The sequence below is a fragment of the Sturnus vulgaris genome, chromosome 6 (assembly GCF_052056855.1).
Source record: "Sturnus vulgaris isolate bStuVul1 chromosome 6, bStuVul1.hap1, whole genome shotgun sequence".
NCBI lineage: Eukaryota > Metazoa > Chordata > Aves > Passeriformes > Sturnidae > Sturnus > Sturnus vulgaris.
Window position 1 is genome coordinate 46,276,134 of NC_142248.1, and position 22,019 is coordinate 46,298,152.

Consider the following 22,019-nt stretch of genomic DNA (forward strand, 5'->3'; position numbering starts at 1 on the left):
GGGCAGAGCTCCCGGAGCATCTCTGTGCTTCACTTCCCGTCTCACCCCTCTCTGGTACCCCTGGTTCACTTCCCCTCATCCCCTCACTGCCCTTGTCCAGAGACAGCAGCAGAGAATGGACAGAACTCACTCAAAGGGAGGGAGGGGGGCCGTGGAAGCCACTTGAGGAAGGAGTTCTTGGCTGGAAGGGTGGGGAGGCCCTGGCACAGGTTGCCCAGAGAAGATGTAGCTGCTCCATCCCTGGAAGGAGGGAGGGATGACCAAGGCTGGATACAGAGCACCATCTCCCCAGGGAGATGAAATAGAGGCAAAACTCTCAGGGATCAGTGGAGGGGGAGCCATTTCCAAGGGAACAGCATGGACAGATCTCCCAGGGCCCTGAGAAGGACTCACTGCTGGGATATCAGTGCCTGCTCTGTTTTCCCAGAGTGACTCAGGAGAGGTTTTCAATGTGCAGCCTCTGAGCTCATCACGGGCTTGAGTCCAGGCCTAAAGAAGAAAATGCTAATGCATGAAGTGCATCTCAGAAGGATGCTTGTTCCTTCCAGAGTGGGAATGTGCCCAGAACACCGGAGATACAGGAAACTGCATCTTCCCTGCAGCATGTAAAACCAGCCTGTAAGCCATGTACAGCACAGGGAACAGCCCAGGGCCAGAGCATCTGTGGCAATGGGACAAAGGGGAATGGTTTTACACTGACAGAGGGGAGATTGAGATGAGCTGTTGGGAAGAAATTCCTCCCTGTGAGGGAGGTGAAGCCCTGGCACAGGGTGTCCTGTAGCTGCCCCATTTCTGGAAGGGTCTAAGGCCAGGCTGAACAGGGCTTGGAGCAACCTGGGCTAGTGGAAGGCGTCCCTGCCCTTGGCAGAGGGTGAAACTGGATATCTTTAAGCTCCTTTGCAACCCAAGCCATGCCATGATCGTGTGATTCTGTTACTCTCCGGGTATGGATCTGTGCGTGGATCTAATCTAATCTAACCTAACCCTGCCCTCTGGCACTGGGAAGCCATTTATTTCCCCATCCTGTCACTCCAGATCTTTGTCCCTCTTCAGCTCTCCTGGAACACCTTTAGACCTTGGAAGGGGCTATAAGCTCTCTCTGGAGCCTTTTCTCTGCCAGGTGAACATTCCCAGCCTTGGCTGCAGAGCAGAGGGGCTCCAGCCCTTGGAGCATCTCTGTGGCCTCCTCAGGACTCGCTCCAGCAGCTCCACATCCTTCTGATGTTGGGCTCGATGCAGGACTGCAGGTAAGGTCTCACCTGAGCGGGACAGAGGGGCAGAATCCCATTTCCCTGCTTTGCTGTCCACTCTGCAGGGGATGAGCCCGGGACAGGGAAAACACACAGCCTGGAAAGTCTGCAGGGCCGTGGCTGCAGGAGGAGGAGGAGGAGGAGGAGGAGGAGGAGGAGGAGAAGGAGGAGGCGGGGGAGGAGAAAGTGTTGCGTTGGAAGCTCATATCGGATATTTTTGCCCTTGGGAGGAAGCGGAGGCAGGGCAAGGTCCTGCGGGCAGGGCAGGGCACTGCGGGCAGCCACGGTGCGGGAGCAGCCCGGAGCCCAGGGAAAGAGATCCCACGCCATTTCCAGAGGGATCGCGGGCAGGAAGAGAACAGTGAGGAGACGGGGGGAAAAGGGAGGAGGCCGGGAAATGCTGCGGGGGGCAGTCGGAACACTGGGAGAGGACCGTGACACAGGGATTGACGGTGACACGAGGATGCATCGTGACACGGGGCGGGGGGCAAACACATCACGACACTTTCACGGTTTTCCCTGCGGGCCCAGAGAGAAGCACCGTCCTCGTACGTGCTCCAGGAGAGGCTGTCCCGCGGGTGGGGCCGGGCGTGGGGCGGTCCCTGCCGGGGGCGGTCGCTGCGGGGGTCAGCGCCGGGTGGCGGTGACCGCGCCCGGACTCCTCGGCTCTGCCCCAGCCCCTCGCCCCCTCCTCTACACCTGCCCGGGACACCCCCTTTGCGCATCCCTCCGTGCCCCCCACCGTCCCCATATTGCGCATCCCTCTGAGACCACCCAGGATCCCCCCGCTTTGCAGACCCCTCTGTGTCCCTGCGGATTCTTCCTGTCTTTTGCGCACCCTTCTGTCCATACCCGGGATCCCCCTCCCTTCGCACGTTCCTCTGTGACCGTCGGGGTCCCCCCTTTGCACTCCCCTCTGAGAGCCCCAGCCAAGGGGCGGTCCCCCGGACACGTTCCTGGAGTGCCCCCCTTTGCACTTCATCTATCCCCGGGATTCCCCCTTTGTATTTCCCTCCATCTATCCCCGGGGTTCCCTCTTTGCACCTCCCTCCGTGCACCCCCAGGATTCCCCTCTTTGCACCCCCCTCTGTCCATCCCCGGGATTCCAGCTTTGCACTCCCCTTTGTCCATCCCCGGGGTCTCCCCTTTGCACTTCCTTCTGTCCATCCTCAGAGTCCCCCTTTTGCACCCCCACTGTCCATCCCCAGGATCCCCCCCCCTCCGTCCATCCCCGGGATTCCCCCTTTGCACCCACTCCATCCATCCTCGGGGTCCCCCTTTGCACCCACTCCATCCATCCTCGGGCTCCCCTTTTGTCCCCACTCTGTCCATCCTCGGGCTCCCCCTTTGTCCCCACTCTGTCCATCCTCGGGCTCCCCCTTTGTCCCCACTCTGTCCATCCTCGGGGTCCCCCCTTTGTCCCCCACCCGGTAGTGCCCGCCGCTCCCGCCCCACGCGTGGGCGGCCCTTTGCGGGGCCCGTCCCCATCCCCGTCCCCTCCCGGGGCGGTGCCAGCGCGGGGCGGAGGCGGAACGCGGCTCCGGAGCCCAGCCCGTGTGTCCGTGTCCCACTTGGCCGTGTCCCCGCAGCTCCGCCGCGATGTCGCGGCCGCTGTCGGACCAGGAGCGGAGGAAGCAGATCAGCATCCGCGGCATCGTGGGCGCAGAGAGCGTGGCCGAGCTCAAGCGCGGCTTCAACCGGCACCTGCACTTCACCCTGGTCAAGGACCGCAATGTGGCCACCCCACGCGATTACTACTTCGCCTTGGCCCACACCGTGCGGGATCACCTGGTGGGGCGCTGGATCCGCACCCAGCAGTACTACTACGAGAAGGATCCCAAGGTGGGAGCGGTGGGATTAAAGGGGGGAGCCCCTCCGTGCAGGGCGGGGTGCTCGGAGCCCCCCAGGGTGGGTCCTGGGTTGTGGCTGGGGTGGGAACCATGGGAACCCCGTGGATGTGAGCGCTCCCTCCGCGCTGGAATAGGGGGATTGGCGGGGCTCGGTTTTTCATGGATTTAGGGCTGTTCGGGTAACTTTTCCGAGAGGAGGGACTGGACTTTACCAAGCGAGGCCACTGTCCTTTGCTCTGCAAAACAAACAGAGCGCGGCTTGGCCGGCAGCGGGGTGCAGGGCATGGGAACGCCGTTTGTTGTCCCGCGGCGCCGGCGTGGGTGCTGTCTACCAAAACCAACTCCAAAGCCTTCCCGGGGGAATTATTGGAAAGGCTTAAAGGCACCCGAAGCCAACCGCAAACAAGTCTTGTTGAACACAAGTGATGCCAAGCGTGAGAGATCCGGTTTGTGCAGGAGTTGCTGCTCGTCCCGCTGGCTTGCTCCGGGCTCTGCCGCGGGGGGATTAAGCCCTAATCCCCCTCCTGACACCTGGATGTCCCTGTCGGCATCAATTTCCTCCCTGCCAACACCTCGCTGGGACCGTGCCAGCCGCGATAGCTCAGCACTCCCCCGTGTTGTGTAGGGGTGAGAAAAAGGAGCCTCTTGCAGGGTTTGGAGTTGGGACTCCCCCGTCCAGCCCAGGCGAGCTGGGCGCTGCCTGCCTGGAGTCAAACCAGTAAATCCCAGCCGATCCTGCCCAGCACATCCTGCCTGTGACAGGAGCGTTGGAACGAGACAATCTTTGTGGTCTCTTCCCAACCCAAACCATTTTAGGACTCCAGGATTCTATCCCACCTCCATTCCCCGCCCGACCCCGCTCAGGTCCTGGGGAAAGCTGTCGAGTCAGCGACTTCCCCCAGCCTAAATCCTTCCTTAAAACCTGCCGGTGCTGACGCCGGGGCTCGGCTTACACAAGGCCGGACCGGTCGCGGTGTCAGCGGGAGGGTGTCCCCTGCTGCAAGGGGACAGCAGAGGAAGCTCCATGTCCCCACAGCCAGCGCCTGGCCCCGGCAGCTCGCTCGGTTTTCCGGTGGCTTTGCAGCCCGGAGTGACTTTAGAGGGAACGGCTCCTCTTTAAAGTTAATTTGGTGCTGCCACCGGCGTGCGTGGGGTGACCATCCTGGAGCTGTCCCCAACCTGCGACAGGGCTACGGGGCTTGTCCAAATAAAACAGCCTCTTCCCGGTTTGGGAAAGAGCAGGAGAGCAGGGGCTGCAGGGACACCCAGGAGCCACAACCCTGCAAGTCCTGGTGCAAACCACCCTGCCCTGTTGAGAGCTGGGTTTTTTCCCTGTTAGTTTTTGAGATATCACCCAATAGCAAATTCTGGAGTCCAGGGGAGCGTCCTCCAGCCCTGGGAAAGGTAACCACGGGGTGGTTTTCTCTTCCAGAGGATTTATTACCTCTCCCTGGAATTCTACATGGGCAGGACGCTGCAGAACACCATGATTAACCTGGGGCTGCAGAATGCCTGTGACGAGGCTGTGTACCAGGTGAGCATCCCACGAGGGGTGAGGATCAGGACTGGGAGGGATCCATGTGTTCCAGCTCCTGGGAATGTCGATGTTTTGCTACATTGGCTCTAAACTGCTCCCTGAGCCACAGGGGATGATTTAGGGAATAAAGGCTGCTCCAGAGCCTGCCCTTGAAAAACCTGGAGCTGCCCAGGCTGTGTTCTGGGGAATGCAGCAGGATCCCTGGAAGGAAACTGGTGGTTCTGTGGATGAGGCTGTTCATATCCATGATCAGTGGCAGGGAGGAATAAAACTTTGAATTAAGCCCAGCTGGGTGCTGGCACCAGGTGGCACTGGGGTTATCAAAGGGTTTTGGGTGCTCCTTTTGTCCCCACCCTGTCACCTCTTGTGTTCAGTGTCATCAGATATGGCCAGGGTGGTTGCACAAGAGCAGGAACAGCTTTTGTGCAAACACTGCAAAGGAGAGGAACTTATTTTTAGGGGGGTTAATTTTTTTATCCCCACTTGCTTGACCAGGGGACATCAGGGCAGGGCAATGGTCCAAAGGTCTCCACCTGAGCTCCCTGAGGAGTTTTGCATAAGCAAAGCCACTTCCTCCTACAGCATCCTGGGCTGGAAAATTTAAATTTCCCTGGAAAATGGGTGTAGATGCTTTTCACCTTGCCTGCACCTGGCTGCCTGTTGCAGACGATGGAGGTGCTGAGGGAGCAGGAACACAACACTTGGATCCTGTCCCCAAGAGACTGGGATGCTGCAGGAGCAGGAAGATGGCACCCAGGTGCCTTCCCTCAGGGAATAGGGGTGCTGGGAGTGCAGGAATATTCCAGCTGGGTGGCTGTCTCAAGGGATAGGGAGTGCTGGGGGAACAGGAACCTGGTGTCTGCCCCTGCAGGATTGCAGCCACAGAGAGAGGGAGCCTGGGAATAAGCTCTCAGAGCCCTTGGAAGTGTTTGGAACCCCAAGGGCAGCACCCTGGTTACAGTTTGGTGCCCACCACCCCCAAATCTTGCCCATGGTGAAGTCAAGGATGTGAATGTCCTTTGTAAAGCCTGGTAGAGTGACTTTAAATATGGGAGGTGGCCCCTGCCATGGCACAGAGACACAGCTGAGGGGCAGAGCAGCTGCTTTGGGTTCAAATCACAGTGTCCCACCTGCAGAGATGGGTCTTGTGGAATTGGGTGCCTTTCCAGCTCTCCTGGAGCCCACCTGCAAGGGAGTGTGTGCCAACAATGCCTCCCCTCTGTGGGGCTGGGCACCCTGAGAGTCTCCAGCCCTTCTTTTTCTCATCTGTAGCTCGGGCTGGACATGGAAGAGCTGGAGGAGATCGAGGAGGATGCTGGGCTGGGCAATGGGGGTCTGGGCAGGCTGGCAGGTGAGTGAGCCTCCCCAGGTGGTGGGCACACCCCCGAGGGCTTTACATCCACTATGGGGAGTACCTAATCCTGGGGGATTATTGCCCCACCCTTCCCAGCACGGAGCAAGGTGCTGGGTGGCTGCTGGCCTTGGCTCCTGTCCCTGTGGGGCTTGTGGCTGTCCCAGGGAGAAGGATCCATCTCTCAGGGCTCCAAGGAGGGCTCAGCTCACTGCTGTCCTCTCTCCTGGGCAGCCTGCTTCCTGGACTCCATGGCCACGCTGGGGCTGGCAGCCTACGGCTACGGCATCCGCTACGAGTACGGCATCTTCAACCAGAAAATCCGGGATGGGTGGCAGGTATGGATGGACATGTGTGGCCTTTGCTGTCCCCCCTGTCCAGCTGGAACCCCACATTCACCTCCTCCCCCTCAGACTGGGGTGTACAGACACTTCCCCTCAGCTCAGAGGCTGCTGCTGCTGTGATACTTAAAATTTAGCAGATATTTTCATGAAAAAATTTAACTTCTTAAACCAATGCAAGCTCACAGCATCCATCCTTTGTCCCCATCCTCAGCATGCCTTGTTCAAGAGCTGCTCCATGGCTGCCTGGAGCAGGTGAGGATGGAGCAGTTGTGTCCCTGCTCCTCCTGGAGCACGGGTGGATGAGGTTGGTGCACTAAGAGAAACCTTGGGTTTATCCCCATCCCCATGGAAGGCACAGACACCCCAGAGTTCAGGGTGGTGCCTCCAGGCTCACCCTACTGTGCCAAAATCCAGATTTAGGACAGACTCAGAGCATCCTCCCCTTTGCCATGAGCAAAGCCTTTCCCAGCCATCCTGCCCCAGCCATCCTGCAGGTGGGGAGAGCCCCAGGGCTGGGTGTCCCTGTCACTGCTCTGGGTCCCTGTGACAGGTGGAAGAAGCTGATGACTGGCTCAGGCATGGCAATCCCTGGGAGAAGGCCCGTCCTGAGTACATGCTGCCCGTGCACTTCTACGGCCGCGTGGAGCACTCTGCCTCGGGTGCCAAGTGGATCGACACCCAGGTAAGGGCTGGGGACAGGAATGTCCCTTGCATGGTTTGTCCCATCATTTGGGGGGGCTCTCCCTGGCTGGCTGCACCCCAGGGATGAGTCCTGCAGAATCTCTGCCGGGAAGCTTGGGCTGGGATGGAGAAGGCAGTGGTGGAGTAAATTGGGGAGGAGATGGACACGGGGTGAGGACAGATTTGGCTGCTCCACATCTGCAGCCAAGCTCTCCATCCCTGGAAGTGTCCCTGGAAGGCTGGATGGAGCTTGGAGGAATCTGATCTAGTGGGAAGTGTCTCTGCCCATGGCAAAGGGTTGGAACAAGATGGACTTTAAGGTCCCTCCCAACTCAAACCATTCTGGGCTTCTACTAAATACCAAAAGCAGCTCCAGCAGGTCTGTTTGCTATGTGCAGCTCTAAATTAAACCTAAATTAAGCTGCACCTGACATTTACAAGCCCCTCTTCATGCTCTGAGCACTTGTGGCAAGCACCAGCCAGCAGGCAAGATCCACAGGGGTGTCCCCATGTAGGAGTACCCAGGACATCCCCACCCGTGTGCAGGGACACCACGCTGAGCTCAGCCCTGAGCAGGAGGCTCTGTGGGATGGGAGGGCACCAGGGGGAGCATGGGGGGGATCCCAGCTCAATTCCAGCTGCCCTGGGGATGTCACAGGTGGTGCTGGCACTGCCCTACGACACCCCCGTGCCCGGGTACATGAACAACACCGTCAACACCATGCGCCTGTGGTCAGCCCGCGCTCCCAACGACTTCAACCTGCGCGACTGTAAGTGAGAGCTGGGCGGGCTGGGGAGAGCTGAGGGGGTCCCACACCCACCTCATCCTTCTGTCCTTGTCCTTGTTCCTCCTCAGTCAATGTTGGGGATTACATCCAGGCCGTGCTGGACAGGAACCTGGCAGAGAACATCTCCCGAGTGCTCTACCCCAATGACAACGTGAGTCGTGGTATTTTAGGGAGTCCCCGTTTTAGGGGTGGATAAAGGGCCCAGATGGAGGGGGAAGAGAAGCAGCCCCTCGCTCCAGGATGTTTTTAGTTGTGTTTCAAGCTGCCTGCAGTGCTTGGATGAGGGTTGCTGTCTGTTGCCCCGAGCTTTGCCTGGAGCAAGGGGGGATGAGCAGGCCCTGCTGCAGACACATTCCTTGAGTCTCAGAATAAAACATGAAGACAAACTTCTGAACGCTGGTGGTGTTACCCTGGTAGCCCTTTGCAACCCTGGGATCAGAGGTTGTGCCTCAAATTGCTCTTTGAACTCCAGCCCTCTTGCTTTGGGAGTTCTTGCCAAGCTGGCACAGAGGTGTGATGGGATGCACAACCCTTCCCTAACCACAAACCAAGCTGTGGAAAAAGAAAAAAATTAAGCTCTCCTTGCTCTGCAGCCTGTTTAGGGCAGGTCCTGATGGTATTCTTCCCATTTAATCCTCCTCCAGCCATCCTAGCTGGTGAGGAGAGCTGGGGGCACTGCAGCTCCAGTGATGGGGTTGTCTCCTGCAGCTTTTCCTTTGCAGACCAGCAGGTTAATGTTTTGTGCTGCATGAACGGTGGTTAAATCTTTGTCTTGGAAATAGCTCCCATAGCTTCCCTTCCATTGTCCTGGTACCTTTCCTTGCAGCCAAAAATTCAAACCACAGAGAGCAGGTTTTGACAACGCTCAGCTGGGATTTAAGCTGTTTGTACCAGCACATCCCAAACCCTTGTGCTGGAATCTGGGAAGCAAGAAAAGCTTGGGACTGCAGCTGATGCTGGGGGAAGCGCAGAGGGTTCACACCCTGGGAAAACCTTCCCCCAGGAAGTTCAGTGAATCCTGTGGGAATCCTGCAGTTCCCTGCTCCTCTGCCCACAGTTCTTTGAAGGAAAGGAGCTGAGGCTGAAGCAGGAGTACTTTGTCGTGGCTGCCACCCTCCAGGACATCATCCGTCGCTTCAAAGCATCCAAATTCGGGAGCACGGACAGCGTCCGGACCGTGTTCGATTCCTTCCCGGACCAGGTACGAGCCAGGGCTGCTCTGACCTCTGCCTTGCAGCTTGTTTCAACACCTCCCAGATGATGCAGATGTTTGTGGGGCTCCCCGTGTCCCCACTGTGTCCCCACGTGCCACCCTGCTCTCCCAGGTTGCCATCCAGCTGAACGACACACACCCCGCCATGGCCATCCCTGAACTGATGAGGATTTTCGTGGACATCGAGAAGCTGCCCTGGGATAAGGTAGGGACACCCCACCTGGTCTCCTCCACTTGCAACCACTTGCCCATGGTGCAGCACCCAATTTGGTGGCTGCTGGGAATGATGCGGAGCAGTCAGGCTGGGTTTAACTGGTGTGGACTGGGAGGTGCTGCTGGGGATGGTGGGAGGACCAAGGGTGAGTTCTGGCACTTGAGGTGTGACTGAGCACTGGCTCTGCCCTGCCAGGCCTGGGACATCACCAGAAGAACCTTTGCCTACACCAACCACACGGTGCTCCCCGAGGCCCTGGAGCGCTGGCCCGTGGACCTGGTGGAGAAGCTGCTCCCCAGGCACCTGCAGATCATCTATGAGATCAACCAGAGACACCTGGATGTGAGTGCCTGCTCCGGAGAGGGGACAGGGATGTACTGTCAGGACAAGGGGATGCACAAACTGATGATGTTGGGTGTGTGGCTGGGGGATTGCAGCTGCCATTTTGGGGAGTTGATGTGGAGGGAAGCCCTTTCTCACCAGCACATTGCCATCCTGCAGTTAGTGACTGTTGAGAGGCTTCACCTGTTGCTTCAAGGACTTGAGAGCTGGCATTTCTTTGCTTCCTAAATGCTGAATTCATCCTGGGAAAGATGATGTTGGGAGTGCAGAGGAGATTTAACCTCCTGATCTGGCAGCACGAGGCTTTTGCCAAAATGGCCTCACTGGCCAAGTGTGTGTCCCCAAACCCCTCTGTGTGGCAGCCTGGGGGGTTCCTTCTATCCAGAGGGAAAGGGCACCCATTGGAGGGAGTTTGCACCACCACAACAGAGTAAAAGCCACCACCTTGGCTGGTGTCAAATGCACTGGGGACATGAATCACAAGCCATGAGGGGGGACTTCCCTCAGTGCCACCACCTCTGAGCAGCTCTTTGGCTCCACGGGCAGCACATTGCATCCCTGTTCCCCAACGACGTGGACCGGCTGCGGAGGATGTCCCTGATCGAGGAGGGGGACACCAAGAGGATCAACATGGCCCATCTCTGCATCGTGGGCTCGCACGCCGTCAACGGCGTGGCCAAGATCCACTCCGAGATCGTCAAGACTCAAGTGTGAGTGAGGCCAGGGAGGTGGTGGTGGGCTGGGAAGGAAGGGGTGGTGGTGCCAGCTGGGCAAGGCTGGAGCTGTGCCATCCTCAACCTCACAGATTCGAGGATTTTGCGGAGCTGGAGCCGGAGAAGTTCCAGAACAAGACCAACGGGATCACCCCACGGCGCTGGCTCCTGCTCTGCAACCCGGGGCTGGCCGAGCTCATCGCAGAGGTACCGGCGTGGGGGGAGCCTGCCATGGCCACTGACCCTCCCTGCTGAGCCCGGGGGGCCAGGAGAACCTCAACCATTTACATCTTCTGGGTGGTTGAGGAGCTGAGGGTCAAGGGAGGGGAATCTTCCCCTCTGCTCTGCTTAGGTGAGACCTCACCTGCAGAGCTGCCTTCAGCCCTGGGAGTCTCCAACATCAGAAGGATGTGGAGCTGCTGGAGAGAGTCCAGAGGAGACCATGGAGATGCTCCAAGGGCTGGAGTCCTTCTTCTCTGGAGTCAAGCTGGGACTGTCCAGCCTGGAGAAGGCTCCAGAGAGAGCTCAGAGCCCCCTCCAGTGCCTAAAGGGGCTCCAGGAGAGCTGGAGAGGGACTGGGGACAAGGGATGGAGGGACAGGAGAAGGAGGAATGGATGTAAACTGACAGAGGACAGGGTTAGATGGGATATTGGGAAGAAATCCTTCCCTGTGACGGTGGTGAGGCTCTGGCACAGGGTGCCCAGAGAAGCTGTGGCTGCCCCTGGATCCCTGGAAGTGTCCAAGGCCAGGTTGGACGAGGCTTGGAACAACCTGGGATAGTGGAAGATGTCCCTGGATGATATTCAAGATCTCTTCCATCCCAAACCATCCCACCATCAGCAGTGCCCTTGCTCCTATTGCAGAAAATCGGGGAGGACTACGTGCGGGACCTGAGCCAGCTGACCAAGCTGCACCAGTTTGTGGACGACGACCTCTTCATCCGGGAGGTGGCCAAAGTGAAGCAGGTGAGGGGGGATGAGGGCAGGGGGAGCAGAGAGCTGGGGCTGATGTTGCCTGGGGGGCTGACGTGATCCCTGCCCTGGCCCAGGAGAACAAGGTGAAGTTTGCCCTGTACCTGGAGAAGGAGTACAAGGTGAAGATCAACCCTTCCTCCATGTTCGACGTGCACGTGAAGAGGATCCACGAGTACAAGCGGCAGCTGATGAACTGCCTGCACATCATCACCATGTACAACCGTAAGCCACCACACCCCGAGGGGACAGGCTGCCCCAGGGCTGCACCCTGTGCCCCCCTGTCCCACAGTAACACTGCTGTTTTCTCCAGGAATCAGGAGGGATCCTTCAAAGCTCTTTGTGCCGAGGACGGTGATCATTGGAGGCAAGGTAAGTTGGGTCAGGAGTTTTAGAGATTTTAGAGGAAGTCCTTGGAAGTGTCCTGGGGGATGTGGGTGCAGATGTCTCATGGGGCCACATCTCTACAACTCCCTGACAGGAGGGTGCAGCTGGCAGGGGTCGGTCTCTTCTCCCAGAGAATGAGACATGACAGAGGAAACGGCCTCAAGCTGTGCCAGGGGGGGTTTAGATGGGATATTAAGAAAAATTTCTTCATCAAAAGGGTGGTCAGGCATTGGAACAGCTGCTCAGGGCAGTGGTGGAGTCCTCATCCCTGGAGGAACTTAGAAGCTGTGTGGGTGTGGCACTTGGGGACGTGGGTCAGTGGTGATCTTGGCAGTGTAGGGGGAACAGTTGGATTTGATGATCTTAGAGGGCTTTTCTGACTTAAACAATTCCATGATTCCATGGTTTTATGTCCATGGAGCTGTCCAAGAAGCACTGGAGTGCTTCAACCCAAGCAAGTTTGGGTGGGGTTTGGACAACCATCTGCTCTCTGTGGTCATGGAAGCCCCCAAAAATGTTGTGGTGTAACGTGTTGGATTAGGTGATGGTGATGGGAGCAGAGATGAACAGGTTGTTCCCTGAACCAGCCTTCCTGGCTCACCTGTGGCTTTCCTCCCAGGCTGCCCCAGGATACCACATGGCTAAAATGATCATCAAGCTCATTAACGCCGTGGCTCAGGTGGTAAACAACGACCCCGTGGTGGGCAGCAAGCTGAAGGTCATCTTCCTGGAAAACTACAGGGTGTCCCTGGCAGAGAAAGGTACCTTGGGGAGAGGGTGTCCCTCAATCCCAGGGTCCTTCAGCAGGAAACAAACCCAAAGCTGGTCACCACGAGCCCCTCGTGTCCGTGTGTTTTGTTGGCAGTGATCCCTGCGACCGACCTGTCGGAGCAGATCTCCACAGCGGGCACCGAGGCCTCGGGGACGGGCAACATGAAGTTCATGCTGAACGGGGCTCTGACCATTGGCACCATGGATGGAGCCAACGTGGAGATGGCCGAGGAGGCTGGAGAGGAAAACCTGTTCATCTTCGGCATGAGGGTGGAGGATGTCACGGAGCTGGACAAGAAAGGGTGAGGGCTGGGAATGCCACAGGGTGCCGCCTCAGGTACCTGGGGCAGCGCCATTTCACAGCCTCCTTCCCTCCAGGTACAACGCCCAGCTCTACTACGACCGGCTCCCCGAGCTGAAACAGGCTGTTGACCAGATTAAAAGCGGCTTCTTCTCCCCAAAAGAGCCCAACCTCTTCAACGACGTGGTCAACATGCTCTTCCACCATGACAGGTGAGGTACCAGGGCTCCATCCATCCCCTGGGCTGGGTCTCTCCTGTGGGGAGAGGGGCTGGGACCACGTTGCACATGGATGTGGCTCCTCAGGCATGGACTGTCCATGGATGGCCATTGTCACATTAATGCCTTCAGGCATTAATTCAGGCTGCCTTCTGCAGCCCTTCCTGATGATCTGAGGCATCTCAAGGGCTTTCCTGGCCAGAGCACTGGTCAGCCATGGGCATTGGCATCTGAGAAACACTTTCCCTACGTGCCCTCCCAGGGCATCCAGGGTTCTTTACCAACAAAGTTTGGGCAGGGGAAATTTGACTGAAGGCTTTGTGTTGGAGGACACTGTCAGGGACAGGATTAGATCGGTGTCTCGAGCCGTTTTTGGGGTTCGTTTTGGGGCACGCCTCTGTGTGTGTGGGGTTGGGGTCGGGCCTGGCTGAGGCAGTGCCCAGACCCCTTAGCTGGGCAGAGCTGTCAATCATAGCTAACCGAGCTCTGATTGGCCGATCTGCCAATCAATCACACGGGGGCCTGTATAACGAGCCTTCGATTGGCCGAGCGAGCAGAAGTCTCGCCCAGGGGCGGGGCCATGAAGGGCTGCGGATATAAAAGGGGCTGAGGGCATTATGGCTGCTGTTCTGCCTTGGCGTTTTCCTCGGAGTTTCTGCCTCACTCACGCTGGAGCCCAGGAGTTGGGAGCTGTGTGTTTTTTCTGTACCTTTTCCATCTTTCTCTCTCTCTTCTTCTCTTAATCCCTTCATGGAGCTTTACGGGTAACATAACATCTTAAGGTTTTAAAGGTTAAAGGTTTCCCTGTTAAACGGGCTAAGCAAATGCTAAATAAATTCTAAGTAAATGCTTAATACTAAATTAATGCTAAGTAATGCTATGATAAGTAGTTTTACATTGAATTCAGTGTTGTATTTACTCCTTAGTAAGTTCCTTAATTTGCTCTATTTTTGCCAGTAAACTTCTGTGTGAATATCTGGTGGGGATTTCTCCTTTGTACCAAAACAGAGTAAAGGAACCTTTAGTTTAACCCCTGGATTTAAGGTGTACCAGGCAGCCTGCACTCCTATTTCTCCTGCTCTTGACTCCTCCTTTCTTCGCTGCCGCAGGTTTAAAGTCTTTGCGGACTACGAGGATTACGTCAAGTGCCAGGAGAAGGTCAGCGAGCTGTACCTGGTGAGTGCCAGCCCGGGGACAGGGCAGGGACACAAAATCCCATCCCTGGAGGAAGGGATGTGCTCAGAGCTGGGGTCCTGCGCTGCCTTGGAGCCAATGCCAACCCTTCTCCTTGCAGAACTCCAAGGCTTGGACCAAGATGGTGATCAGGAACATCGCGGCGGCCGGGAAGTTTTCCAGCGACCGCACCATCAAGGAGTACGCCCGGGACATCTGGCACGTGGAGCCTTCAGACCTAAAAATCCCCCCTCCCAACGAGCCCCGGGATGCAGGGCAGGACAAGACCCCCAATGGCACTGCAGCGTAGGGGCCGGAGCCAGGGGATGTGTGTGCTGTACAATTCTCTGCTGTCTGAGTCTCTGTGTTGCTGCTGCTGCTGCTGCTGCTGCTGGCTTTCCCTAGGGGTGGGCAGAGGGGGAGGGGTTTTTATAACCTAAGTGTCCGTGTGGAAAGCGAAACCACGTCGCCCCGCTGCTTGCATTAGGTGCTAAAAATAAAAAAAAGTGCCATTGGAGTCCCCAGCGGGCTGTTTGCTGGAGCCTAAAATTAGGGCTGGGCTTGCTTCTGCCAATGCTCACGCAGGAAGAGGGCTGGCCAGGGGTGGGGTGGGCAGCACAGCTGGATGCAGCTGGACACAGCTGTCTGGGCCCTCATGGGTGCTGCTGAAGCAGGATAGGGGGGGTGCCAGGTCCATGTAGCCCCACCAGTGTCCCGTGGGATGCTGCCAGTCGTGGCTCTGGTGGCCCTGACCACATCAGTGTCTCCATCTCTGTAGCATCCTGGAGGCAGAGGGTGACTAAAAAGTTTCTCAGTAGTTTTTATTACTTACAGGAGTAAGTTCAGTGCCATGGGGGGGTCCTGGAGTGGATTTGAGGGAGTGTGGGATCACTGCAGGCAGCAACTGGCATCACTTCTGGTTTAAGAAGTCTCTGCAACAAGATGTAATAAATCTTACACTGTGTCACTGACTCTCCTGTGCTGCGTCAGAGCCTGATTTGTGATCCCTGCATGCGGGGCTGAGCTGGGCTTGGAGCATCTCTGCACCCGGGGCAAAGAGGAGCTGGTGTCCCCAGAGCCACCTCCCCAAGCCACCCAAGCTGAGGACAGGCTCAGGGAAGTGGGGAGCGACTGAAGTTTAGAAAGTGATGCCAGCAAACACCGTGGGGAGGGGAAGGAGCAGGGGGCAGGCAGCTCTGAGCTTGCAGCAGGAGAGGAGGCACCAGTGGAAGGGAGGCCAAGGCTCATCCTATGCCCCCCATTGCTGTGGAGCAGCACTTACTTCACCAGGGCAGGCAGCTCTGGGTTGAAGGAGATGTAGTCGTGGCCCAAGCCCAGCTTTTCAGGAAAGGTAATGAACTTCACCTTGGATTTGTCCCTGTAGGCTTTGTGTGCTGTCTCGTAGAGCTGCCACAGGGTGGGAGCGCAGTTACTGCACGAGCAAGGGACCCCAAACCCCTCCTGCTGTGTGGCCATCCCCTCTCTGGCCACTTCAGCCCTCAAAGGCTGGGTGGCAGGTGCCCACCTTGCGTCCCAGCTCTGGAGGCAGGACTCCATCATCTTCTGCGTGCAGGATGAGGAGGGGGCAGCCCAGCACCTTCACACTGCAGGCAGCAAGCACAGCCCTGAGGACTCCCCAGAGCCAACAGACCCCCTCCAGGAGCCTCCCCAATCCCTGTTAAAATTGCCACAGCACCCTGACCCCCCCTCAGAACCATCCTCATGCCCACCTGGGTGATGCCTGTGCTGCTTGCTCCAGCATGGCAGCACCCTACTCACTTTAATTACAGGGTCAGCAGGTTTCAAAAGCACCCATAAATCAAACGGAATTTGGGCAGGCTCTGTGTGCTACAAGGAACAGGAGCACCAAAAATGGGATAGTGGCTTGTGGACTTTGCCCAATTATCAAACTGATGCCTGACATTATGTAAATAAAGTCACTTTTGCAGTATGAGTAAGCTGGGTAAACACAGGAGTGCAGGAATTTCAATGGGGTCACTCACTCACACCTCTCCTGAGCCAGGTGGTTCTGGCATCATTCCCACAGCCCCTGAGCTCTGCTGTGCCCCTTCCCAGCAGGAACTCACTTCTCATCGCTGCTGAAGAACATTCCTGCCCGAGCCATGGAGTCCAGGATGAGGGACTCAAAACCTGGGAACTGCCTGTAGACCTGGCAAGGAGAGAGTTTGGGAATCTAAGCCACGGTTTGGATTCAACTGTGAGGGGAGGGAGTCCCAGGAAGCTGGGGCTGACACTGCTGGGGGACCCCAGAGGCAGAGCCTGTCACCATGTGGGGATTCCAGAGGTCAAATCCTCTCCTGTCACTGCTGGGGGACCCCAAAAACAGAGCCCCCAGACTCACCTTGGTGATGGGGATGTTGGCAGCCGCCTCTCGGATGTTGGTGTAGGGAGACTCCAGGACCACGGCATCAACCTGGACCCCTGAGAGCAGCGTGAGGTGGGCATGGCTTTGAGGGGCTGTCCCCCCTGCCAGGCTGCTGCCACACTCCCCTCCCAGGCAGCAGTGAGGCCCCATCCCAGCAGGGAGGATAGAGAGGGCTCCTCATCACCCAAAATCAGGCAGGGCAGTGAAGAGCCTCAGGGTGACCCTGCATGGGGACAACCCGAGCCCTTACCTCGCTCCTCCTGCAGTTTCCTCGCTGCATTGGTGGCAACCCTGTGACAGGAGAGGTGACAATGAGGAGGAGCAGCAAAGAGGGAATGCTCAACACCCTCAGATTCCCCTTCTTGGCTGTGTTTGGCTTTGCAGGGGCCTCTACCAAGCCCTTGGTCCATTCCCAGGTGGCACCAGTGTCACAGGGCACAGGGTGTGCCCCCATCCTGCACCCTGCACCTACCCTGTCCCCAAGGAGTGTCCCCAGAAGAGGATGCTGCTGTTGCCACTCCGTGCTTTCACCCAGTCATAGAGTGCCAGGACATCTGTGGTGAAGCCACTCTCCGAGGGGTGTCCAGTGGAGTCCCCATAGCCTGTAGGGGACACAGCTCAGTGTCACAACCCTGGTGAGGACAGGCCTCAAGAGGGGGATCACCCAGCAAAAGGCAGGGGGACAACTTTACCTCTGTAGTCGAGAGCCAGGACGTGGAAGTCAGCAGCCCCCATGGTCTGTCAGAGCAGCACTGAGTTATGCCCTGGTGGGGGATTCACCCCAGGACCCCCAGCATGGCCCATTCACTCTGCACAGGCTCTCTCTGGGGTCCCCAGAGCCAGCAGGAGCCTCACTCCCAGCAGGTGCCAGTGTCCCCAGAGGCCACCACTTACCTTCAAGAACTGGACACGGTGACTTGCAGCCCTGATGGGGAAAACAGGGTTAGAACTCAGGGAGACCCCAAGGGACCCTCCCCTCCAGCACCAGGTGAGGAACCAGCGTGACCTTATCCCAGGAGGGAAGAGCTGGATGCTGTGGGGTGGGTGCATTTTGACTTTCCCCTTTATTTTATAGGGATTTTCCTTGACTGCTGAGGTCAGAGACCACGGCAGCAGCCCCAGCCTTGCTGCGAGTTTCCTGCTTCTCACCTCAGAGCAGCCATCCTGCCCTGGTCGTGGCCCTGCAGCAGCAGCTCAGGAACTCACCTGGTGCCCCCATTGCCGTGCAGGTAGATGATCACAGGGTGAGCATCACCAAGAGCCTCCTCGTACCAGCGCTGGTCTTTGCCCTGCGCCTCGGCCCCTCTGCTGCCTGGCACTGTGTGCCTGGGGGGACACTGGAGTTACCCTGGGGGGGCTCCAGCAGGACACTGCTGTCCCCTAGGGAATGCTGAGGAAGGACATCCTGCTCACCAGATGCCAACGGTGACTCCTGGCTCAGTGGTGAGGTACAGACTGATGGTGTTGTTCACCAGCAGCTCCGGCCGCCGAAAATCCACGAAGAAGGGAAAGGCCACTGATGGAGAAATCACAGCCGTCATCGAGAATCCTCCTACCCAGTTGCATTTGATACAATTCTTTCTAAATCAGCGTGTTATTTGTTTTAAATTATCAAGGGCCATGCTGAGGCAGGCGAGCTCAGCCCTCTGCCACCTCCTCCCACCCGAATTTCCAGCCCCGCTGATGCTGAGCCTGCCCGGGCGTGTTGTGACTGCAGGCAGCAAACAGGGTCGGCAGCACCACGCTATTAGAGCTTGCAAAACACGGGCAAAGATCCCTTTGTGCCTCCTCTGCCAGCCCACGGCACAGCAGGAGTTGGATAACAGCTGTCCTGGTGCCATCCCGGCATGGTCCCACCCGTGTTTTTTGGGGGGGCCTGCAGCAGCCAGCTGGGTTTTCTTGGTTGGGATACTCACGGAAGTTCAGGTAGACAAATTTGGTGAGCAGGCTGGGGAAGAGGCGGACGAGGAAGGGCACGGAGGCGTAGGTGAGGAGCGGGGCCAGGAGCAGGGCACGCAGCCCCGGGAGCCAGGAGCGCTGGGCCCTGCAAGGGAGGCACGGGATAGCACATCCCCTCCATCCCAAGGGATTTGGGGTGCAGCACAGCAGCCTCCCCATTGCCAACCCCAGCCATGAGGGCTGGATACAGCGCTTTTTCCTACAGGATGATCCCAATCCCTCTGGGAGTGGGAAGTGGGTGCCCACACCGGTGTTGTGTTTGGCTTTTGGGGAGCAGCCCCGCGGTGACACAAGGTGACAGAAGCCTTGATTCAGTCTCCCACGCCCTCCCACGGGTGCCGGGAGGCAGGAAGGGCAGGGAATGTGCCAGGGCTGGGAGCTGCAAGTCAAACCTGCAATAAGGAGCAACCGATACTCTGTGACAACACCCCGAGTCCCGGCTGGAGAGGCACAGCCACAGATGTGGCCCCGAGCCTGGCATTAAAGCTTCTGCAAAGCTCCAGGGACAAGGAGGAAGATGGGAAAGGGGTTTTGGGGTGATGTCCCCCAGTGCCCTGCTCCGAAGGGCTGGGGGCCACATCCAGCTGCTCTCTGCAGCACCAAGACACAGCCCCAGCCCCCAGGTGGGAAAGGAAAGCCAAGAGCTGCAGCTTTCCCAGCATCAACCTCCCTCGTGGGCTAATGGTGATGGGGAAATCAGTCTGGGCATGGAGGATTTAGGGCAGAGGTTTGTGATGGGAGTCAGGACAGCTCAGTCTCTGCCAGCACATGAGCAGGATCAGCATCTCCCCTGCAGAAAGCACCCGGTCCATTCCCTGCCCTGGGAATGCTGCAAGACCCTAAAGAAGCATTGCACAAGGGTGCCAGGGCATGGTGGCACCGGTCCCCAGGGAACAGACACCCTTCCTGGGATGGTGGAGGATGGCAGGAGCTGTGCTGGAGGCACGGGCAGCTCCTCAAATCGCAGTTGTCCCCTAGGCCATGGGTCTGAGCAGCGATGGAACGGGCCAGGAATGCCCTGGAGAGGCTGCAGGGAATTGTCAGGTGCTGCTCTCGGTCTGCTCAAGTGCAGCTCAGCCTGGCCTTGCACAACACCTGGTACAGGTGAGCACCCACCGGGGGGGACAGGCGCACCCAAGGCACCTCCGACAGCTGGCACGGTGGCCAAACGGGACAGCAGGGTGACAAGCCACAGCACGGCACCGCGGTGGGGTGGGACACGGCCACAGGGTAGGATCGTGTGGCAGGGTGACATGGGGACATGGTCACTGCATGGGGTCTCGGCAGTGGCAGGGTGACATGGGGACATGGCCACTGCCATGGGGTCACCGTTATGGCGAGATGATCCGGGGACATGGCCACAGGATGGGCTCGCGCCAGCGACAGGGTGACACGGCCACGGCAGCGGGGACAGACACGGGGTCACGGCCCCAGCACGGTGACAAGGCCACGGCGCGGGGACACGGGAGCACGGGGTGACAACCCCGGCAGGACAGCACGGCCACGGCACGGGGGACAGCGCATGGGACGCGACAGGGGACACGGCCGGGGTCGGGGACACGGCGGTGTCCCCACGGTGGCGAGTACTCACCGTCCCTGCCGAGCCACGCCGGACCTGCCCTTCCCCTGGCCAATGTCGCCGCTTCTGTCGCCGCTTCTGTCGCCGTTTCTGTCGCCGCTGTCGTCGTCCCCGCCGCGACGCCGCATCGCTGCGCGCCCGACAGCGCCGACAGGCCACGCCCACGTCACGGGGACACGCCCACGTCACGGGGACACGCCCATGTCACCAGGCCACGCCCAGGTATGGCCCGTGTGTCGCTTGCCACCAAGCCACGCCCATGGGCCACGCCCCTGACACGCCCACCCGCGCATCGGGGACAGGGACGGAGACAGGGACAGGGACAGGGCCACCCGCAGCCCCTGTCCCCCAGAGCTGGGGGGTCCCCGGGGTCTCTGGCACGGCTGCACCCCCTTGTCCCCCAGGGCTGGCCGTGTCTAGAGGGACGCCTCCAGGGTGGCAGTCCCCTGTCCCCCCAGGGGAGCTGTAACCCTCTGTCCCCAAAAAATCTGCAGCCCCCTGTCCCCCAGGGACCCCAGATCTGCAGCCCCCTGTCACCCAAGGCTGGGTGGGTTTAGAGGGGACCCTAAAGAATCTGCCGTGCTGTGTCCCCCAAAAGAGGCCAGGGCCAGCAATAAGGTGACACATAGGGAAAACAGCCTTGCCACGGGCAAGGAGCACAGAGGGAAAGCTTCCAGGTTAAAAAAATAATTTTTTAAATGGTTTAACACTAAGCCTGGTGCCCCTAGGATTCAGTCAAAGGGTGGAAACCTCCCCCCTCAGCTGAGCCTCCCACCTGCAGCTCTGTCAGGATGAGTCAGCTCAGCCTTTTCAGGATGAAACTTCCCACTGGGAAAGGAATATCCCTGGTTCAGTGGAATTGCCTGTGTAAGCCTGCCAGGTGCACGAGGGTGTGCTGCTGGAAGGCACCCACAGCTGGGCCATCCCTTGCATCACCCACAGCAGGGCCCCCATAAATCAGCTGTGGGATGGCTGGGGACAAACCTTTTCCCAGAGGAGCAGCCACCCAGGCTGGTATTCAGAGCTGCTTTTATCCATCTGCTCTCCAAAGTAAGACCTGTGCTGCTTTTCCTGAGTTGGAATCATGGAATCCCAGAATGGTTTGGGTTAAAAGGGCCTTGAAGCCCATCCCATTCCAATCCCTGCCATGGACAGCGATGCCTTCCCCTATTACTGCTCCAAGCCCCAATGTCCAACCTGGCCTTGGGCACTTCCAGGGATCCAGGGGCAGCCACAGCTTCTCTGGGCACCCTGTGCCAGGGCCTCCCCACCCTCCTAGGGAACAACTCTTTCCCAATATCTAATCTAACCCTACCTCACCAGCAAAATGCAAATGCAAAGACAAACAGGTCCAGTCAAACCGGGGCTGTGAGCCCGTGTCTGCGTGTTCCCCACCAGCAGCTGTTGCAATAAGGTGGCACAAGCCAGCCCCGAGCTGCTCTTCCCTTGCCACAGGGGCAGGAGAACGGGGGAAGTGACCAACACACCCAGCTGGTTTCACAGGAAAGAGATTTTTCCCCTTCCACTCCCAGCGTTTCCCCATCCCCAGTGAGTGCTGGGGCTGCAGCTTGGCACTGGATTCTCACGGAGATGATGGGAGAGGCGATCCCCAGCCACTCCAGTTTGATGCCCACAGGGATGGGCGAGGTGCCAAAGGGCTCTGGAGCTCCTGAGGGCTGGAAGGGGCTGGCACGGAGCTCGGGAAGCGCAGAGAGCTCACCGGGATGGAGCAACCACCCCAAATATTTCTTGCCATAAGGAGCCAGCGCAGCAAACGCAGCAAACACAAAGGTTTCCGGGGCTGAAAGGAAAATCCTACAAGGGAATCAGGCCCGGGAGGCGGTGCTGGGACCGGGATTGTGGGATGGGAGCTGGACGTGGGATGGCAGCAGCGAGCCGTGGCCGAGGAGCAGCGACACCACTGCGGTTAGCAGGGCTCGCCTTTGTTCCGTGCAAAAAATAGCGAAGTTTGGGCTTATGTCATTCCAAA

The 22,019-nt window shown here is 58.3% G+C and overlaps 2 protein-coding genes across 2 annotated transcripts; one reads left to right on the top strand and one right to left on the bottom strand.

Moving 5' to 3' along the window:
• Nucleotides 1-1,436: 1,436 nt before the first annotated feature.
• PYGL (glycogen phosphorylase L) lies at nucleotides 1,437-15,076 on the top strand. Its single transcript, XM_014885896.2, has 21 exons — nucleotides 1,437-1,611; nucleotides 2,840-3,092; nucleotides 4,533-4,634; nucleotides 5,910-5,988; nucleotides 6,223-6,326; nucleotides 6,883-7,014; nucleotides 7,672-7,783; nucleotides 7,870-7,952; nucleotides 8,859-9,002; nucleotides 9,127-9,219; nucleotides 9,424-9,570; nucleotides 10,117-10,280; nucleotides 10,376-10,490; nucleotides 11,148-11,249; nucleotides 11,333-11,480; nucleotides 11,569-11,627; nucleotides 12,262-12,403; nucleotides 12,508-12,715; nucleotides 12,792-12,926; nucleotides 14,042-14,108; nucleotides 14,227-15,076. The coding sequence occupies exons 2-21, from the start codon at nucleotides 2,850-2,852 to the stop codon at nucleotides 14,413-14,415; spliced, it is 2,568 nt and encodes an 855-aa protein (XP_014741382.1). The 5' UTR covers nucleotides 1,437-1,611; nucleotides 2,840-2,849; the 3' UTR covers nucleotides 14,416-15,076.
• ABHD12B (abhydrolase domain containing 12B) lies at nucleotides 14,902-20,237 on the bottom strand. Its single transcript, XM_088166423.1, has 13 exons — nucleotides 20,042-20,237; nucleotides 18,408-18,535; nucleotides 17,905-18,007; nucleotides 17,698-17,817; nucleotides 17,386-17,416; nucleotides 17,184-17,229; nucleotides 16,964-17,093; nucleotides 16,742-16,782; nucleotides 16,468-16,547; nucleotides 16,193-16,275; nucleotides 15,631-15,709; nucleotides 15,388-15,512; nucleotides 14,902-15,037 (listed from the first exon to the last, which is right to left on the bottom strand). Exons 1-13 carry the CDS (start codon nucleotides 20,155-20,157, stop codon nucleotides 15,016-15,018), a joined length of 1,104 nt encoding a protein of 367 aa, XP_088022549.1. The 5' UTR covers nucleotides 20,158-20,237; the 3' UTR covers nucleotides 14,902-15,015.
• Between the last annotated feature and the right edge of the window lie 1,782 nt (nucleotides 20,238-22,019).

Bases quoted from the DNA above. Each gene is read 5' to 3' on its own strand.
- PYGL (XM_014885896.2), top strand. From the start codon at position 2,850: ATGTCGCGGCCGCTGTCGGACCAGGAGCGGAGGAAGCAGATCAGCATC. The intron at 9,220-9,423 runs GTAGGGACACCC...CTGCCCTGCCAG, and splicing joins AGAAGCTGCCCTGGGATAAG to GCCTGGGACATCACCAGAAG. The intron at 11,628-12,261 runs GTAAGTTGGGTC...CTTTCCTCCCAG, and splicing joins CGGTGATCATTGGAGGCAAG to GCTGCCCCAGGATACCACAT.
- ABHD12B (XM_088166423.1), bottom strand. From the start codon at position 20,157: ATGCGGCGTCGCGGCGGGGACGACGACAGCGGCGACAGAAACGGCGAC. The intron at 18,536-20,041 runs GTGAGTACTCGC...CCTCCCTTGCAG, and splicing joins GGCGTGGCTCGGCAGGGACG to GGCCCAGCGCTCCTGGCTCC. The intron at 18,008-18,407 runs GTGAGTATCCCA...TTTCTCCATCAG, and splicing joins ATTTGTCTACCTGAACTTCC to TGGCCTTTCCCTTCTTCGTG.